General features: G+C 38.8%; 1 protein-coding gene across 2 annotated transcripts in view; it reads left to right on the forward strand.

Annotated features, from left to right (window-relative positions):
* TESK2 (testis associated actin remodelling kinase 2) overlaps nucleotides 1–19723 on the forward strand; it is a 79076-nt gene that overhangs the window by 22211 nt on the left and 37142 nt on the right. For both annotated transcript variants that reach the window (XM_064147673.1, XM_064147674.1), the window contains exons 3-4: nucleotides 6179–6300; nucleotides 13680–13728. In XM_064147673.1, coding sequence (XP_064003743.1) covers nucleotides 6179–6300; nucleotides 13680–13728 — 171 coding nt within the window. The remainder of the gene's footprint in view (nucleotides 1–6178; nucleotides 6301–13679; nucleotides 13729–19723) is intronic.

The following is a 19723-nucleotide window of genomic DNA, read 5'->3' on the forward strand; positions in this document are numbered from 1 at the left end:
CAATCTTAAAGGCTCTGTATTCTTTTGTGTATTTCTCATGACTAAAAAGTAGCAGAGTCACTGTTACTGCCAGCTTTTAAAAAGTTTTAGGTTTTGCTTTATGCCTGGTTTCTCTGTATGTCTTCTGAACCTGGACTAAAGCTCTTGCAACACATGCTGGCTAGTTTGGTTTGGCAAAGTTTTGCTATACTTGGCAGGCTTCTTTCTTGCTGCAAGAAGTTAGAATATAGTGACATTATACATTATTACTCTGAAAACAACCACAACTTAATCTGACTCCCTAGTGTCAACATAGCAGCTTAATATTATCTGGACTGATGTATTTCAAGCTTCTATTTGTCACTGCAAATTTTCATAGTAATGTGGAAATTTTGACTTGATAAAGGCATCACTACTGTGGATACATGTATTGGATTATGAGCGTGCTTTAATGTTTAGAGAAATATCTAAGATTCCAGTTTTGCAAATACTGTGATCTGAGCTGAGGAACAGGTTTGTCTTCTCAATTAAAGGGAGCTTTCTTCAATCAGACAGAGTTTACATATTCTTTCAATACCTTCTTCCACAAGATATGTGTGTGTGTGTATGATGACTTGACTGTTGAATTTGAATAAAATGCAGCTGGCTGTAAGTCGTGTGTGTGGTTTTGTTTTTCTTTTTAAAGATTCTTTCTGCTGGCACAGCAAGGAAGTAGGCTGGTTTTGAGAGAGGTCTTGCATCAGAGCCAAGTGCTGGTTTGCTTCAGGACTGTTTCCCTGTCCATTAGTAGAGTCCTATGATGCAATCTTTAATAATAGTTATTTTTATCATCTCATGTGTCTTACTGGCTTTATTGTGGACCTCAACACTCAATATAGCATAGCTAGTGCAAACAGCCTAGAAAGGTAACTACGGTAACATCTTAATCTCTTGTTATCAGAAGAGAAAATGCTCACAAATCAAATGAAGATACATATTGTTGCAGAAAAGAGATTGATAGAGGGTGGCATAGATAAGTGAAAAAGCTACCTGACCTTTGCTGTACATGTCATTAACGTGAAGGTTGCAATCTGAATGTGAAGGAAATACCGAAACTGGGGAGTGTAAGGGTAGTAAACCAATAGAAGTAAAAACAATGTGTGCAGCATTTTTGTGGATAATTTGGTGAGCCCAGAAATAGAAAGCAAACTTGGGGAAGGTCATATGTTTGGATTGGAGAGGGCTGCTTCTGAAATGGTTCTTTGGACACATGGCAGGAAAGGTGAAGGTGAAATGACCAGGTGAAGACTACGGTTTGTAAACGAATGAAGAAAAAATTGGTATGGTGCTGGACAGGCAGCATGATTTTGTGTAGAAGGCTGTATAAGTAAAGATCTGTCAAAGGATTAAACAGTGGGACTGGATACCAGAATAAAGGAAAGTGAGTAAGAAATGGAAAGCAATGAAATGCAGGTTTGGAAGAAATAGTTCCAGCCACATAATGATGATTTGGAAAACAATGAAAATGCAGTGGAAAGTAGGAACAAAGCTAAGAGCTGTATTTGCAGGTTTATAACATCAATATTAAAAAATGTTACTCAGATGCTTATTTCAAAGCCACCTGGAAAGATACAGATAGTACAGAGCAAAAAGGCCTTATGAAAGATGAAATCAGGCTAGATTTCAGCTCTTGCTTAAATGCTCCTTCTCTTCAGTCAAGTTGGAAGAAATACCAATTAAATTATATTAATTAGAAGTTCAGTCAAGTGGAAGTAATATAAATATTTAGATTTTCAGAAAGCCCTGATGTATCTATGTGACTTGATAAACAATCATCTGAATGGTATTTAGTGTTTTTTAATTATATTTTGTAGTGAAGCAGTGAGATGAAAATTAAATCTACCAGTTTTTGCAGGGTACTCCTCATGTGGACTTGGAAAAACGTTGGTATAATGATGAGTTCTTTTGAATGTGAGCCCAGCTTGATCACTGTTCTGAGATTTCCTTCGTATTTCCTGATATTACTGTTTCTATACCTGAATCCATGGCTTCCTCTACATCTCACTTTCTTAGAAAGGAAGGGGTAAGGTCCAGGATCAGAACACAGTTGAGAGACACGGTGAGCTAGCAGGCTGTACCATGCGACTGGCTGTTACTAAGTCAAAGTACTTGCAAAGTACTTTGATCCTAGAAGAATCAGGGTGCAAAGAGCCAATTTAACTGCCTGCCAGCAATAAAACAGAGGCAATATCTGGTTACTGTGACCTCCCAGATAGAGACACGTTCGTAAGCAGAATGAGAAGTCAAATGCACGTGCAAAGCAGCATGGGAAGCAGCTGTGGGATTGTCAGAATATTTTCAAGCAGACACATGATCATCCAGACATCACCAAAAGGTTACTTGCTCTGATATGCAAGGAAGCCTAATTAATAATAATGTCAACAGCTTTAAAAGCTTTATGGTAGTCTGCAAGTTGCATGAGTGAAAGGTTTGAATTGCGTATGTGAATCCCTGTTTATGTTGAGTGTTCAGGCGTATGCCTGAGGCCAACTGACTTGTGAAGAAATGCTAAGTTGGATCAGGGATTTTTCCAAAATATTTACTAGTTTTCCTTCTGGAGCAGTCAGGTGGTCGAAAGGTAATTTTCGTGCTCTCATTGAACAGAGGTGGTCTGAAAGGAGATGAAAGATTTAAACTAAACAATTTGACAGGGTTTTGGTAAAGAATGCCAAAATGGACACAACTTTTGTCTAGGGTATTACTGACAGGTAAGTAGACATGGAAGGTAGTGTAACTGATAGTGTTCCTGTATAGATAATCTGGAACTTGACTGAAAATAAGATGAGACCTATCTGCTCCCTGTTGGCAGTCAGCTCATGCCATGGAAACACCGTTTGCCAGCAGTGCTTCAGAGGAGAGAACACAGTTAGCCTTATGCATATTCCAAGTGATTAGCATTGTGTTCTGTAATACATACACCGGTATTTGATTTTATTCATAATATTGGATATTGTCCTCTTGAGAAGATGTCCTCTCACCTCCAGTTCTGCGTCTTCCTCTTTGCTTAAAGGTTAGCTATCAAGAGAGGATGAGTCCCTGTTTTCCCGTCTCTCCTTTGGTTTGATTAGGTAACTTGCTGTTCTGTCAAATTCAGCAGGAATGTATCCTTCAAGCTCAGAACAATATATGTAAGTTCAAATAAAATTGCTGGTGCTGCCTTATGGTGTCCATTTAAGTGAAACAAAGCATGGCACAATGTTGAGTGCTGTTCAGAGACCCCATGTGGACAGAATGGGCTAGAAATCAGAACTCAATTTTCTCTGAATGTGGCGTTAGTACTGTGGACAGTCATGCCACTGAGCACGAATTGCTAACTGCTTCCTCTTGCTTATGAGTCATGAAAATACAGAAAGCATGCTGGACACAGTGCTCCAGAAACCCACCCTCTTTTCTGAGGTTTCCTCAAGAAGAGCATCTAGAATCAGACAAAATAGCAGAGAAGGAGGAAGAAGGTCCTATGTTAGATTCTGCTTTTACTGCAGAGTTGAAGCAAAGTATGGGAATGACATATTTCAGCTCAGTATTGATGAAACAATGGGTACTTCTTGGTGTAGATGGTAGGTAAGATAAATGGAAGTGTGAATAGAAGGAATGCAGGCGTAGGTCTGATGTAGTAAAGGGTGTGATCTGAAGACTATCCGTAGACTACTGTATGAATAGAACTGGAAGCATATATAAAAAAAGTAAGTTGTGCAAATAAATGTTTTCACGGGGAAAAAGCCTTCTGAAGTCCACGCCTGCTAGTGCCCCAGCCAAATGCTACAGCAAAGGGACTTGAAATTCTGGTGTGGAAAAGAGCAAATTTTAGAAGTGGGCAGGAAATAGAGGTAGCTAGCAGTGTTAATAAGAAGGTAAATGCTGCTTGAGTCCACACTGTATTTGAATTCCTGCTCGCCTTCTACCACTATTCATTCCCTTTTGGCAGATCTTGAAGCTTTTGTGTTAGTGGAAAGCTGATTTCTGAGGAAGCTCTGTTGAGCATCTCTTCGTCTGTAGGAGTTAAGTTCCTTCAAATTCTTTACTGTTCCCTGCAAACCTCAAATTACTCAACCACAGCACCCAAGATTCCTAACCCTCCTCCCAGAGGAAGTGTGCTGGTTTAGCTTTCAAAGCTTTTATATTGTGAATGAATTGATTTTTTTTTTTCTTTATTTGAATTTACATTGTTAGAACAAATCTTTCTTTCTTAGGTCTATTAAAGCTTTTTTTTTTTCCTTTTCTTCAGCCAAAGCATTACTGCTAAACTAAACTATAGATAAAAGACATGTTTTAGAAGTCAGCATATAGTCATTGACCTGTCCATCTTAAGTTTGTTCATTCAAAGTGGCTGGTTATGCAAAAGATGTGTAGAGTTAAAAATTAATGAAAGCATTGCAATAGACACAAGAAACCTGACAAGTAACAAGAAACCTCTCCAACTTAACATGCAATCATCCTGCTTAAAACCAATAAGCATGCCAAACAGGCAAGACAGGTTGAGTGCAGAAGGATTCTAGATTATCTTGTTATAATGCACTAATGCTGTGGTTCAACCAGTTTATTCTAAAGCCAGCATTGCCACTGTTTCCCATGATACTAAACTTGCTGTTGGCTTCAGCTCTTAGTGCTGGTTTCTGTATCTTTCTCCATGTCCTTTCTCTGATCTTTCTTGTGGTGGGATTACCGGGTGACTGTGGGTGAGGCATCTGAGGAGCTTAAGTACATGGACAGGAGAGATAGAGGAGAAGCAGCCTCTGTAGGCTGTTTTTCTACTCAGTCTGTCGATGTTGTTTACCACACTTAAATGTGCTACCCTATGCTTGAAACTAGGATGGGAATAAGCAACTTGGAAGTGTTAAGGCAGGCACACATCTGAAATACGACACCATTTCCTCCCAATACATCACCGTGCTCAATTTGTGGTACTTTGTGTCTAGGTGAGAATGTTTAGCTGAAATACATTCCTTGTTCTTGAAGGTAGGGTGTGCAAATAAAACTTGAAAATGGGTATCTCTTGCTGCCTCAGACCTACCAGTAAGCCTCACCTCTGAAAAACATACCCAGTTTTCTTCTTGCATCTGCTTATCACAAGTTCAGCTGTTCTTTATGTAACTCGCACACTGCTAAAGAAGGATTTTATTGGAAAAGATAAGTAGAATCTCCTGGAATAAAAGAAGGCAGGCTGCCGTTGTTTAAGATGTAGGTAGTTTGTGTCTGTCTGCATAATGTAGATTTCTGTGCTAAATGAGCTTTAAATTCTTGCATCACAAACATTTTGTAACTAGTCTTCATAAGGATGAATGACTTTGCTGTGGTTTCTTTGGGAAGAACACGTTTTGTCTGAGCTGTGGGTACTGATGGGGGAATTACATAGTGGTAACACAATTTCCATTAATACTAGCAGAATGCATGTGGCAATGCCCAGCTACAAGAGAGCTACAAGAGGGACCAGCAAGCCTTATGCTTTCTAATAGTAGCACACATCTACATAATATTGGTCTGTTTGCTGATGACAAATGGGCTACTTTGAGAGTACCATTAGAAATGGCCACAGTCATCCATTTCTGACTGAAGCTCTGAACAGCATGCTGGTTTTATGCAGGTGCTACAGAAACCCTCTTTTTCATGCTGACAGTCTGCAGCCACAACTAATATCCTTGGCTGAGTTATACCATGTCCAGTAACCTCTCTGCTTTGCAGCAGGGGTTGATAGAAATGCTTCATGTCCATTCAGTGTATAATCTGCTTCCTGATCTAAATAACTCTGAAATCTGCTTTGTAGCTGTAACCAGCAAGTCTTCTCTTAACATCTTCTCTGGAACAATGACACCAACCACTGCAGTGGGGAAAAAAAAGGGGTATGAGTGGAATGAAGGTGAGTTTCATAGGACATGGAACTGAAACCTTTGTCTCTGGACAAATAGGTGTTTTCCTTCACTTGTTCTAAAAACGCTGATAATGATTTACTTTTCCCCCAACTTTTCAAGCTTTCTGTCATCACCAGTTGCAAGAGAAGAACAAAACACTTTCTCACATTTGGATAGCATGCTTACAGAAAGTAATCTGTGTCACAAAGACTGCAGAAATCAGCGTACAAAGTCATTTGTCATTTAGTCGTACTGAAACTGGGTTTTCAGTCTTGCATTTTGTATCCTTACTATTTTTTGTTTGTGTCCTACAGGTAAGGCACAGAACTTCAGACCAAGTAATGGCTTTGAAGATGAACACACTGAACAGCAACAGAGCAAACATGCTGAAAGAGGTTCAGCTTATGAATAGACTCTCACATCCAAACATCTTGAGGTATACTTGCTTTCTTTTCCTGCACTGTATGGAGATATGTTGTCTTCAGTAGAGCTTTCCTGTTTTCTTTTATTTGTCTATTTTTAAAATTCTAGCTGCATCTGTTGGGAATGTATTAAGATCAGCTTCTAATTTAACGAAGAAAAGAAGGAAGAAAAGACTTGAGTGAATAGAAAACCCATATAATTTTGGTGTCTCAAGTTTACCAGTAACACGTAATTTATTGCAGAGAAAATGATGTTTTCATACCATATAATTTTACTGATTCGGAAATTTGTAAAGAGTGAAATTTGGTTTCTCTTAATGAGTTATCACAGGATGTTAGGGGTTGGAAGGGACCTCTGTAGATCATTGAGTCCAACCTGTCTGCAGAGCAATTATTCCAAATTTAACACCATTCAAATAATTTGTGATTACTACTCTTGCAGATGAACAATGGAAAGTGCTGTAGCTTCCTTGTATTTTTAGGTCTGTTTTCTGATTTTTAGCATTTTCTTATTGCAAGGTGGGATAAGAGGAACCAAAGAAAACAAATTGGTGTTGGACTAATCTGATTTATCTGCTCTTGAGAGAAAAAAGATAGTTCTTGTTGTGCTATAAATTACTGCATGCAAATCCAAAATGTTGCAATGTGTATCTTGTCATGTTTTGAATCATTTCAGTCTTGGTTACTCTTTTATGACAAGCATTTAACATAATTAGCTGAAATCATAACATCAAGAAATTAAAAGGTGTGATGAGAGAGCACCAAATAACTTTCGCCTAAACTGTTGTTGCACAGCTGGAATCTGTTCTGATAGTCTCAGGCAGCAACACTGAAAAGTTGTGGAGGTGCAGTGAAGTACCTGATTTCCTCTTTTTCACAGGACTGTTAAATAATAAGAGACACAGTAATGATTGATAAAATCCTTTATATCCAGCTTTTCTGATCCTTGAAGTCCTCTTTCAGTCTTCATGAACTGAGGTGTAACATTGTCTTGTTAATTTCCTTCAACATTTGTAAGCAGATGCATCAGATGTATTTGGATTATCTGAAGGGACCATTCCATTAACCTATGCCTTTCTCATTCCTTAACCCCCCCCCCAAACCTGTAAATCTATGAAATTTTTGCTCATTGTAAACTGTGTTGGGTTTATCACAGCATATTTATTCAAGTGTTGTAGTAATTCTTCCCTAGCAGATTACCTGTTGCCTAACAGTAATTACTCTGTTTTCTCAGATCCAAGGTGAGGTGAGTTCCTAGCAACTCCTTCAGCTCTTCTGTTTGTTTTCTAATGAAGTCAGATATCTGGCTTTTTAGGTTTCAGGATTATTACCTGTCATATATGTCTATAATTTTCTTTCCATCAGAATCCTTAGATAAGTAGTGTGTGGTCCTGGATACAGCTGTTTCTTTAGCAAGATTTGTGAAAAGAAAGGTTTGTCTGTGACTACCCAAAGGGAGGTTGTAGCCAGGTGGAGGTTGGTTACTTCTCCCAGGCAATCAGCAACAGAATCAGGGGACACAGTCTCAAGTTGTGCAAGGGGAGGTATAGGCTGGATGTTAGGAGGAAGTTCTTCACAATGAGAGTGATTTACCATTGGAATGGGCTGCCCAGGAGGGTGGTGGAGTCACCTTCCCTGGAGATGTTCAAGAAAAGAATGCATGAGGCACTTAGTGACGTGGTCTAGTTGATTGGCTAGGGCTGGGTGATAGGTTGGACTGGATGATCTTGGAGGTCTCTTCCAACCTGCTTGATTATAGGATTCTATAGGAATAACTTAAAAGGATTGACATTGTCAGAATTGTGAAGTCAGTACATATCATCAGTTTCTTCATCAATGGTGTGTTTATTGATTTTAAAGGGTATCTAGCCTTAGGATTTAAAATATTTATTTTAGGCAGGGTTGAGGGAAACTAGGCAAGTGATAGTTTGACAGGCAAAAAGCACTAATTGCAGCTTAGTGAAGCCCTGCCCTCTCTCTTGAATGGAGTTACACAGATATTGCTGAGAACAGAAACAATTGTGTTCAACTCTGGGTAATTGCTGAAATTTAAATGTCTTGCAATGCCTGAGAGATCGTATCGATGATACACTGGTCCCTTCTGGCCTTACAGCCTACAAATTATTTGGAATCCATGGTGCTGCACAGATGGTCTTGGAGAAGGAAAATCTTAGATTGATTTATGCATGAAGCAGAAAAGGAATTCCATTTGGTCTCACAATTATTACACACAGGATTGATACAGAAATAAAAAATAATTCTTCTGTGTGCTCTGCTGTATTTCGATTGAACACATAAGAAATAAATTACTTAAATAGAGGTGGTTTATCTTTGCATAATATGTTTTGAATATTAATCTATGCTTGCTTTATAAATTGCATGATTTAAGACCTCTTCAAAGAGTTGATTCTCTGGTAAAAAATACTGAGTCTTTTTCTTACCTATTAGGTAAGTTCCCTTGCTGCAGAGAGCAAGGATATTTCTGCAGGAATTGCAAATAAGAAAACTCTTTAGTTTTAGTTTATTTTTCTGTTGACTAATAATACACAGTTAAACAGTTCTATTTTTCTTTCTGTAGGCAATAGCTTGCTGCTTTTGTGTGTTAATTATCTGTCATTTTATTTGTTATTTAAAATAATTTACTGTATTGTTTCTAGTCTCTATGTGTATGAGGAGATTTTTGCCCTTTTTAAATGTTACCTGCTTATGTGCCTATATACACCTGTATATGTATACAGATATGCATACAAACAACTTTCAGACTATAATTGCTGAGGTTAGGGAAACTAGAAGTGTGGAGCATTTCTTCATTGCCTTACTAGTTTTTGTTCCATTTAAAGCACATTGCAGTTCAAGATATGGGTTGGATCTGGTATCAGGCTTATGAAAGGTCTAGTGTATGTTTTGAATGTTTCTTACTGCTTTGCTGCTTCTCTGAATGCTGATGTGCTACCATAGATAGGAGTTTTAAGCCAAACTGAAGTCAGAAAATAGGGCTGGAAAGGACTCACAAAATCTTTGTCCTCATGTCCTACCTGGGAGGGAGCCTTAGGGCTGCAGCTTGATATCTTTTCATTCTGGTGTGTTTTTCTCATTTTCACAAATAATGCAGTGTGTTAACCCAGATTCTCTGTCTCCTGTGCTCTCTCTTACATTAGTGTATCTTCAATTTTGAGATAGAATTACAGTCTTTAATATCACTACTGTTTCCATGAAAAAATATTTCTTTATTTGATCTGTACCTTGGGGACTCCATTTAAAACATTGTGTTTCCTCAGAAAGCCTTAGCTCATGTCTTGAAGTGCACTCATGGGAGCACTTGGAGGTATTGCTGCATTTGGCAGTGAGTGTGCAGGCAGATTGACTCTGATTAAATCCACCTTCTTGTATGCACAGGCACACACACAGATAAGTAAGCAGCGTGCGTATTACATGAACTTCTTTCCAGGGGAATTTTATTTCATCTGTTTTCAAACAACTCTAGTACCCCAGAAACACAGCACTGGAGGGAGTGGGGAAGATAGGGGGGGAGGATGGTGTGTGTTAGTCCAGTTTTCTCCTGGCAGACCTTTCTGCTTGTGAAATTACTTGTGATTGACTTTATGACAGTACGCAGAAAGATAGCTTTTGTTGTTTAGCATCCTTTGTCCTGTAGTGAACAGTGCCAGAAAGGGAAAACACTTTCACATCTCCCTGTTTAATTTGGTTATCAAGAAGGAATATTTTAGACATTCTGTGCACGAGACAGCAGAAGAGAGGGTGTATGTGTGGTGGGCAATGTATTATAGGAAGGATAGATGACATGCATTACCTGTACACCTTGAATCAAAATACAAGTGTAGAAAAGTTGAAATACATTTTAAACTTAGCATAACTAAAGCATTAAGAAAGGTCTTGATGCAGGCTTAATGTTCTTACTCCTCCTCTTCCTTCTTCAGTAATTGTCCGTGCTGTGAATTAAGCATCTTGTCTTTTAACCATGTATTGCTTTGTGTTACTTGCTCATATGAGAGACTTGTGCAATGGTGTATTTGATTCATTTCTTATGTTTAATGTTATCAAGCTGCTAAATTTTAATCATACAAGTAGTATGATTTCAGAGGATATCAGCTTGTGTTGGAGCGTAGCTATCCAGGTTTATGCATAGAACAGGAACGTATCCCAGTGAAGTTCTTTAAATGGGAAGCATGTGTTTAGTGTCTGGATGTCTACACTGGCTGTATAATCTGGATATTTGTTGTTCTTGATTTGTCAAGAAGGCAAAGATTGTAGGATGATGATAGAGTTCTTGATCTCTCCTTTCCTGTCCAGAATTTTCTCCTTTGCAGTCACACTGAATTGCAAGCAGGGTAGCTAAGAAATGTACAGAGTACTTTTCTCTTACTTTTGTCTAAGAGAGCAGATATTGCAGATTGATGGTTGTTTATGGAAAGAGTCTTCCCACTTCTGAACATCACTGATATTTGTTAGAAAGCATTTTGTAGTGGAAACGTTGTGTTTAGCAGAGCAGATTCAAATAGCGTGCTTCATATTTGCAGATTCTGGGGAAACTTCCAACAACTAGATAGAACTTTGGAAGTGCTTCAGCTTTTCTGATAAGGCCAGATACACTGTCTTGAAAGTAAACTTCCTTGAATCTGTGAATAGTTTCCTGTTTTGTGGACAACTGGCTCATTGAAACTTCTTTCAACTAGAAATGCTTATAGGAAGTGTAACCTTTGGCTGACAAGGCATTCTGCTGAAGTTCACCTACAAGCATGCTTTGGCTCTAGAGACGGTGGGTCTAGCCAACAGGAATGATCTCAGCTGTATAGGACCAGCATGACAGCTTCCTGTCCACAGAGCTTGGAATCTCATCTGGGCAATCTCAAAAACTGGAATCTTACATTAAGTCTCGCTTGGTAATTGTAATTCCTGGTAGCAGCTGCATGTATTACCTTTTAGTGGAAATGCTTTCCAACAGTGTTGTGTAGCAGTACTTGGCTGAGCCAGGAAGCTTATTATTGTTTGATTCAGCAGCTAAGAAGAAGTTTTCCAGGAATTTGGATCACTAGAGGTCTATTCTATCAATGTATTTCCCAGAGCCTGAAAATGGAGATTCCTGACACAAAGCTTAAATGGTTTCAATATGTTACTTGTAAACCTCATTAATTCTGTCTTTATCAGTGTATCTAGTTTCTCTTTCCTGGATAATAACTTCTAAATATGTGGGATTTATGAATGTATCTTTTTGTCCCCCTTTTCTTTTTTTCTTCCCACAAGACCATACATGGAGCTTTGTTTTTAATTTCTGTTTCATAGTTAGAAATGTGTGTCCATTTCTCAGTAGAAACCTTGAATGTTTAAGAATTTTTAAACTCATGGTGACTTGAACTAGTGTGTCTTTTCTGCCTTGAGCATAGGTTCACAAAGATAATGAGTGTTTCCACTGAGACTTCCCTTGACCAAAACAGGTTAGAGAAAAACAAATTCTGCTAGTCATGGGGTGACAGTGATGTTTTTCCTGTTCGGTAAAGATGAGGCAAGAAATTTAACTTAGCCAGAATTTTGATTAGTTCCTAGCTGCATTAATATTTAACAAATGAGCCAAATGCACTGGATTCCTAATTTAAAAGTAATCAACTTGACAAAGGAAGAGTTATGTGTAGATGAAAACATTGTTGGTTTTTACTACTTGGCCTTAATTTTTGTTGACTGTTAATACTGCAGTACTGGATTAACCTTGTGTCATTACTGTATTTCATATAAGAGAAAATAATACTTCCAAAAGCTGTCTAATAATGAAATTCATATCTTGGATTTCTTTTCCCATGTTTCCCTGTAAATCTACTAACACTATGCCTTATGTCTCTGGAGACTTTGAGAATACATTAAGGAAGAAACAGATTTCTGCTCTGAAGGAATCTGGATTTCTTATTCTTGGGAAGCTTAATTTGTCAACTTGTTTATGACGTTGGCCATATGCAATTGCTGTGTGAAGTGAACTCAGAAACAGCAATGATTTGAGTAGATGGTCTATCTAAAAGATGTCTTCTTCCTCTGAGTACCTGGCTGTGCTCTATTGTTCATCATTAAACAAGAGGAGTGGGACTTTTACTGTTTCTCCAATTAAAATTCCTGTATTTCATTAAGGGAGTATTTTTGGAGGTTAGAGCAACCGATAGAAGTTCAAGTACAAGTCCTGCTGCCTCTTTGGTTATAAAAACAGACCTCTGCTGCTCAGCTTATGTAAAGAACCTTACCTTTGTTACTTTCTTTGGCTGCTTGTAATTTACGAGTCAGCTGTTAGACAAGAGAACAGTAAGGATCATTAATTTCTTCAAAAGCAGCTTAGCTGAACTAGTACTACATGTGTCTTGCATCATTTTGTTTTTAAATTCGGAAATGTCTGAGGATATAAAAGGTTCTTTTCCTTCAAATTGTGCTCCACAGGATTCCCCTGTCACATTGAACCAAGTCATGCATTTCTTCTGCTTGCTTGCAAAGTGGAAGTTTCTGAACGTTGTTGAAATGACAGACAATGTGGTTTTGTTTGCAAGAGCAAAATCTAAATTACACATATGAAAATTAGGTAATCTGAAAAGAATCAAAGCTTTAATTGTGCAAGAAGGCCTCTAAAGTGCATACAATTTAAGTTTTACTGAACTTTCTCATGGGAGATGTTTGCTGTTAATACAAATTCAGCTTGTGTTGTGGTAGAAGTGAGCTTCTAATTTTTCCTCTTATATTAAATGTATAGCACATTGTCTCTGCTTTCCAGAAAAATCAAGGGTAACAATCACTGCTGTTAACAGCAGGAGCCTGAACTTTGTGCGGTGTAGGTACCTTCAGTGCAATGAGTATGTACAGGATACCATCAGTGCTTGCTTCCATTCATCTGTCGGAATTAGGGGGTTGGGGATGGGATGTGTGCTGTGCTTGCTTGCCCTCTTCTTCCTCAGTGCTTAGAAATGGGATAGGAAGAAATATCTTTATGCTTAAGCAGCAAAACACAAAGGGAAGTAATGTTCTGTTTACACAGACCAGCAGTGGATTACTTGGCTTAAACTTCCTTAAAACAGAACTCGGAGCTATTCTGTGCTGGTCTTTGCTTGTAGTCATGTTAGTAACTCTCCATCTTAAGTCTGAACTGTCTCCTGTGTTGTCTTGCAACTGCTAGTTCAAATTACTGTAGTGTAGACACATGATTTTGTTTTGTGTTGATACTTATAAATAATCACTTTGTGATATGCAATATCTATGAGGATGTTGGGGGTTTGTTTTTTTAATTATTTCCCTTCTTTCCTCTCTCTTGACATAGCTGGTGTTCCTTGTCTTAGTTTCTTTACAGGAGGAGGGGAAAAAAATGGGGGGAAGAAAGCCCAAACCACTTTTCTTTTCTTGTTTCTTGTAGGTTTATGGGTGTCTGTGTGCATCAAGGACAGCTGCATGCACTTACTGAGGTAAGACTATTTCATGATATACATACTCCATATGAAAAATTCTCAGGCCAGATTCTGTAACTGCTGTTTCACCTTGAGTCGTTGTTTCTTTTATGGTGTCTGGTGAGTTAGTCACATGCTATGCAGTGGGAAGACTACAGAACCAGGCTGGAGAAGAGTACTTTGCTCACAGCCTTTGGTGTCTTTTCTTGTCAGAAGCACTTGTTAGGATGAAAAAGAAATCACAGTAGGAATGTAAAATTTCACTGGTAATGTTCTGAATGAGATGTGTGGGTTGTTATTGAGCTGCCCCTGAATAATCTTTGTTTCCGTGACATCTCATTGTATTTAAATCTTCTTTATACTCCAGTTGGGTGTACATTTTGCAGGTGACTCAGGAATGTTTCAGCTGGATGACATTAGTGTATTCAGTCCCTACCACCTTCTTATTTGAATTAACCTCAAGATTACAGCTTCATCTGGGCCCAGTAAAAAGGAATTATTTCATTACCTGTACACCATGGCCAAGACCTACTATCAAAGCAGAAACTGAAGTTTCCATTTGTGCGAGCCTTCCTACCAAGTTTTACTGGGCTCTGTCTGTAATCCTGCTGTAAACTGCTCAGGAAAAACAAGAAGAGAGTGTTCCCTTGTTAGGAATAGCAATGCCTGTTTTGAGTCAAAATCAATAAATTGTTTTTCTTGCTGTTTTGACTACAGATTGAAGGGAAATTCGTATTTTATCAAGTCAAAGGGCTTTATTTACTTCAATTTTGTAGGAACTGCTTCATTAAAAGATTAACCCTTTCCTACCCCCTCAAAGACAAATATGCTATTAGCAATTAAACCAAGTTCTTTGTATGCTTGCCAAGAACTGCAGTAAAGTGCAAAGATTGGGTAACTGTATGCCAGTTATCAGGATATGTGTGGCCATCATTGAAGATTTCCTGTTAAGCTCTGATGCACGTACATGGACAGTGAATTTCTTCACCTTCCAAGGGAACAATTCTGCCAATCAAGTTCTAACTGCACTTAATGATGGACGCTAATTCACAGAGACTGTATTTCTAGTGTAGGAGCAAAGGTAAAGATATTCTTAGAAATGTCAAGATACAGCACATGTGGGAGTTCTTTCGTATAAGAGAGAGGGATTCTTCAGGCAGACTTTGCTAAACATTATCACCAATTTCTTGTGGACTTCTGATCAGTTTAAAAAGGGAATTTCAGGCCCTTCCACTCCCTAAATCTATCCTTAGAGATGAAAATTCATAATGCTTTGTTATACTAAATCTTGGCAGGTCTTCCTCACTGTGGTTTTCAGTTTGTTTGTCTGTTTCCCCCCACCACCCCCTTCCAACCAGATGCTTGTCATTTAAACATCCCTTCCCACCCAGAAAGCCAAGAAAATGAAACCAGCACAGATGCTTCCTAATGGAGAGCTGACTTAGTAACTGCTTGCTTCAGCTGCTTTTTAGTTCTTGGCAAGAAAATAAATCTAAGTCTTCAAAGGACAACATTTTGTAGTTGTAATTCAGAATAACAGAAGAAATTACTGAAACATCTTGAGACCAAAGAGGAAAAGCTTTAGACTGAAGAAGGTTGCTGCAAAATTTTGAGGAACAGAGTAGCTTAAATGAGATTTTACACAGATACATGTAGCAATCACTGCTTTCTTTGTATGGACGAAGGTGGACATTTCATGCCCTTGGTAAGGAAAGACATGACTGAAGGCCATTGTAAGTTGATGTAAGGAATCCACACACAATTTTGTCCAGTACAGGAGTTGCTCTTTGGTTTTATGGAGTTTTAAATGAGATATGCATATTCTGAGTTGTGCAATTAATTATATTTTCTGGCAAAAGTAGTGGCATTTTTAATCTTAAATTAACTGTAGAGTGATAGTTGGGTTCTGAAGACTTCTGGAGGTTAGAGAAGTGGTCTGAAGTGGCTGTCTGAAGGAATTTCTAGTAAGATGGACATGGTGAATTACCAGTTCAGATATATCCCAGAAGGGCAAACAGATCCACCACTATCTTGTGGCTTTTTTCCAGTTTGTGGTCTGTAAAGGTGGTCTTGTAGCTTCCACTGCTCAACATAATTGATCCTAGCTCAGTGCTACTAACACTCAGAGAACCTCCGTCAGAGTTCCACTAACTTCAAGATGAAACTGATTCAGAGGCTCATTGCTCAATAGGTGTCTGTCACTGAAAGGTAAAACTTTTCTTGCTCTAGCCTATGCTGGACCTTTCTGTAAGCTGCTTAATTATCCCTTCTTGTATTTTGAGAGTACAGTTGGGGATACAGCATCACTTAGAGCTTGTATGTGAGGGCAGGGTGGAAAATGTTTGTGGGTTTTTAAAAATGTATTTATATTTTTTTTTCCCATGATAACAGAAGCTGAGAACTTGTGGCACATGTTTGTAAATGGATTTAGATAACTTAGTAGCCTCCTGTGCTATTAACAGGCAGAGCAGGAACCACAAATGGTCTTAAAGGAACCTTGAGGATTTTATAAGCCTGTTAAGGGGCTACATTAATAATAGATAGCACTTTGTTATTGGGAGGCAGAGTCTGAAGTGTTACATATTTCTTTTATTGCATGTTTTAACACACAGGAGGCTCAACAAGTGGATCATGAAGAGCAGATTATTTTGCTGTGGAAGGTGTCGATTGTGTGTAGGCCTTGGGATTTTCCCTTTTGGCAGCATTTTACGTTGTTTTAATTGTCCTTCCCCAAGTGCTTTTGTTTTTAGAACTGTTGGGCAAGAAGCAGCTTCTGTTTGCTTGTTTGTTTTCAAAATAAGAATGAAATTGTTTAATTATAGACTGCACAAGGACTTTGCCCTTGTTCTAAATCCAGAGTCTTATCAGTTTTGAAAAACCAGTACTGGTTTCCAAGTTCTACTCAAGCCAGAAGCTATGGTGTATGCCTCTTCTGAAGTACTTTGGTGTCTGTCCTTAGCATCACAGAATGGTGTGGGCTGGTGGGGGGGGGTCTATCCTTGCAAACACAGGAAACTGAAGTAGATCCTTTAATAGGTGGCATCACTCCAAGAAGCTGGCAGGTATCTTAGACCGCCTCACTAACTTTGAGCTGCTGAGCACAGATCTGTTCTGCTTATTTTCAATAAAACCAGGAACTGGGTATTCCTTTCTCAGTACTCAGCTCTAATCTGTAGCTAGTGGTTTGTTTCTGTAGCTACAAGAATCTGCAGGGCTTCCTGCTGTACTTGCATGACTTTCCAGCTAGTTTCAACTGCTTCTTCAACACTCTCTATTTTCTGGGTACCTTTCTAATTTGACAACTCTCTATTTGCTTACATTTCTTGATTTTTCTGGCATGCAGCACCATCAGACTTGGAGAACCTTGCATAGTAGTACAGGCTCTGGTGCCATCATGAGATGCTTCTGAGTATTCAGAGACCAGATCTGAGCCACTGTTGAGGTTTAGCAGACAACATGTACTCCAGGGGACATGATGTAGCATGTGACCTTATCCCATACACACTTACTATGCAATGGATACATGGGCAAGAGCCCATTTCAGATGGAAGACAAACAAATCTATTTGTGCATTGCATTGCAGGTTCTGTGGACCTATGCTATTAGACTGAAGCAGATAATATAGCATATGAAAGCCACTTGCACTATATTGTGGATATTAAATTACTTGCTGGACTCTGTTAAACAGGTTTATCTGAATTTCTAAGAGAGAGGTCAGGCTGAAATCTCATTATAATTAGATGTATATATATGCACAGAATGAGTCAGACAGCTTGGTATTCCTTGTAGGAAATTTAAACCCTGGCAACTGTGTATAGATGAGGAAGAGAGAGCTGTTATGTGTGGACTGGGATATCTTGAAATTGCAGTGCATCACAAACAATAGCTAATTGTTACAACAGAAGTGCTACGGCAGTTAATTTATACTGGATATTAAAAAAGTTCACAAAGGCTTGGCTGCCACAATCTGAAGCCCCTTGCAGGATCTGACATGCATTGGAGCTTTCTCAGGCAGGGAGCAAGGCCCTGGCAGTGTAATAGGAACACAGAATCAGTGACGAAGGAGTGGAGAGTATTGTTTGAGCCAGATGTTTGATCTGCTGCCTGCCATGTCTCTTCTGCAGTCTTTTGGTCTTTCTTTTTGCTGGTCACTACCTAGTCAGTCCTGATTCCATCCTAAGTATCTGGTGTGGTATTGGATGTCTCATGAGTCTAAGAGTACATCTGGGCAGCCTTGGTTTTAAGCTGTTCTATACATGTTATAGGAACAATAAAGGGATAACTGTAATGACTGAGCCAACCTTTCCATGCATCTGGCTCCTCCACTGTATCCCTCTTGTGTATTCTCCTTGTCAGCTGCTTCAGATACTGCAACTTACAGGTGCTGTGTGCAGGGGTGCATGGAAGTGCCTCGAAGTTTAAGCATAGTGGTGTCTGCAGTAGCACAGGCTGGCAGTGTATTGTGGGCACAACAGAGCTTAGTACAGATGTATGTGGCAAAAAGTGCTGTGAAAATCTTGACTGCTGCTTTCACTTTAAGAGAATACACAGAATTCTTTGAACTTGTGCACATTTTCAGTTTGTTTTTTATATATAGCTGTGTCACAACCCCCATGAAATTTTTACTACAGACATCCTTCCAGACATGTTAATTTTTATCTTGGGCAAGATAATTGCTGTTGGAAAATTTTGATGTGTTGTACAGTAAAATAGCTTACTGAATTTGACACCACTAGTTTTATCATCAGCTGTAATCCATTGTTTTGAGACAAGAATGCTGTTGTGTAGTGGTTTGGAAGAGACTTTTTTTTCTTTTTAATTTGTTGCAGGGTATCCCTTTTGTACTCCTAAAGCTCATCTTAATGAAAGAGCCTGTGGCTTTTGAGGAGAGAGGGTTTGTATTCCTAATAAGTTCCTCTGTCATAACTGATTTTTTTCTTCTTCTCAGTGTTTCCTCCCAACAGCAGTAATTTTAAGTAAGCTATAAATGCAGTTAGTGGAAATTCTGTCTTTTGGAAACCTTCCTTTTTTAGATTTGTTTTGGGTTTTTTTTGTGTTTTGGTTTTTTGGGGTTTTTTTGTGTGTGTGTTTTACTTGCAGAGATTGCACAGATAAGGAAGAAAAAAACAACAAAAGCTTAAAAATCTCAGTATTGTTATGATTACACTGAATTATCCTTTTACAAGAAATTAAATGTTAATTCTACAAGTGAGAATGCCCTTCTGATACCAGCTCTCACAAGCAGAGTATGCCTTCACAAAGGTATAGTTTTGCTTCTTTCTTTTTTTTCCTCCCTTCAATTCTTAGGCACCTTTCTGTGGAGAGCCTTTGACTCTGAAATGGACAAAGCCAGGCAGACATCACTTAGGACTCCTCTTCTGAACCTTTACAGTAAAAATAGTAGGCATACATTGCCTTCCAGATGGCAACTGCACACTGTGGAGAGTTTTAAAAAGCTCTAGAACACCATTCCTTCCTGCTCCCTCCTCCCCCCATCTCTTGTAACACTTGCTAATCCTTGCTGTTATTCCACCAGTGTGATTCATATTGTTTGAATAACTTGAGTTTTGCTTGTGTAGCACTGCAAATATTTAACTCTGCTTTGGTGATCACAGTAGGCTTGCCTGTCAGCCCTAGAGAACTTAATGTCTTCAGAACTGTAGTTCCTATTATCAGTCATGCAGCAAATATTCTATGTGGCAGAGGAGTTGTTCCCAGTTTAGGTATTATGTTTACCAGGGCTGATTTAGTTCCCGGATGAGATGGCTCGAAAGAGGAGGATAGGTGCAGTGCTAAGTTCATTAGCCTGAGGTTGGAGGCAACCAAAGAGAAGATGAAAGTTGTGTTAAAGGTGGCATCAAGTAGAAAAATAAAAGAAGAGGCTCTCAACTTCATCCTGTTAGAAAGTGTTGCTCATCTGCTAGATACACAACAACCCCATGCAGAGATACAAGCTGGGGTCGGAGTGGCTGGAGAGCAGCCAAACAGAGAGGGATCTAGGGGTGCTGATTGA

Source organism: Pogoniulus pusillus, chromosome 8, assembly GCF_015220805.1.
Source record: "Pogoniulus pusillus isolate bPogPus1 chromosome 8, bPogPus1.pri, whole genome shotgun sequence".
Lineage (NCBI taxonomy): Eukaryota > Metazoa > Chordata > Aves > Piciformes > Lybiidae > Pogoniulus > Pogoniulus pusillus.